General features: G+C 26.6%; 1 protein-coding gene across 1 annotated transcript in view; it reads right to left on the bottom strand.

The window, feature by feature from the left end:
- LOC107681602 (glutamate receptor-interacting protein 2-like) overlaps window positions 1-789 on the bottom strand; it is a gene marked incomplete at both ends in the record, with an annotated part of 27,059 nt that overhangs the window by 1,436 nt on the left and 24,834 nt on the right. The window contains one exon of the mRNA XM_016477911.1: window positions 383-446. Within this exon, the coding sequence (XP_016333397.1) occupies window positions 383-446 (64 nt within the window). The remainder of the gene's footprint in view (window positions 1-382; window positions 447-789) is intronic.

Raw genomic sequence — 789 nt, 5'->3', positions numbered from 1 at the left:
ACTTTATATTGAATATAAATACAATAAATAGATTTATTTTAGAAATAGAATAATATAATAAAAAATAAAAGATGTTATGTTATGATTATATTATTATAGTGTATATATATATAATATAATAAAAATAAAATAAAGGGATTTGTATTACTAAGGGGCAAAATAATTATCTTATATTTAAACAAAAATTTATATAAGAATGTATATTTCTAAGAGTAAAAACATTTTCTATGTAATGCAAAAATGAATTAAAAAAAAGTTAGTAAAAGATTTGAATATCTATTTGAGGCAAAACAAATAATTTAACATAAAGAAAGCGTATTTATAGGCTCATAAACATTTCCATTCCTAAGTGTTTCTGCGAGTATTAAGTGTTTGTTCATACCTGTGTGCCATGCTGCCTTTTTTAATGTCAGATATGATAAGAGGCTCTCCTGGTTTCTTACTGGCTGTAGAAAGATGGGAAAACACATCAAGAGTACAGTGTTGCAGCATATCACACACACACACACAAACACACACACACAGTTTCAAGCAAAAATGGAAACTCTTATCTGGATCCAGCATGAGCGTGAGCCAGACGTTCAGAGAGAATATTTTGTGCAGATGGAATAAAACATTTTAAGAGAATTCAATAACAAGTGTAAAAACTCCCAGCATCCAGTGGCAGAGTGTCTCTTATAAGTGTTCTATTTAAGTGTCTTAATATACTATTAATATATTAAGTGTATATATATATATATATATATATATATATATACTGTATATATTAGTGCTGTCAATCGATAAAAA

The sequence above is a fragment of the Sinocyclocheilus anshuiensis genome, unplaced genomic scaffold (assembly GCF_001515605.1).
Source record: "Sinocyclocheilus anshuiensis isolate Anshui unplaced genomic scaffold, SAMN03320099.WGS_v1.1 scaffold9537, whole genome shotgun sequence".
Classification (NCBI taxonomy): domain Eukaryota; kingdom Metazoa; phylum Chordata; class Actinopteri; order Cypriniformes; family Cyprinidae; genus Sinocyclocheilus; species Sinocyclocheilus anshuiensis.
Note: the sequence above shows the minus strand (reverse complement) of the source record. Positions and strands in the feature narration are given on the sequence as shown.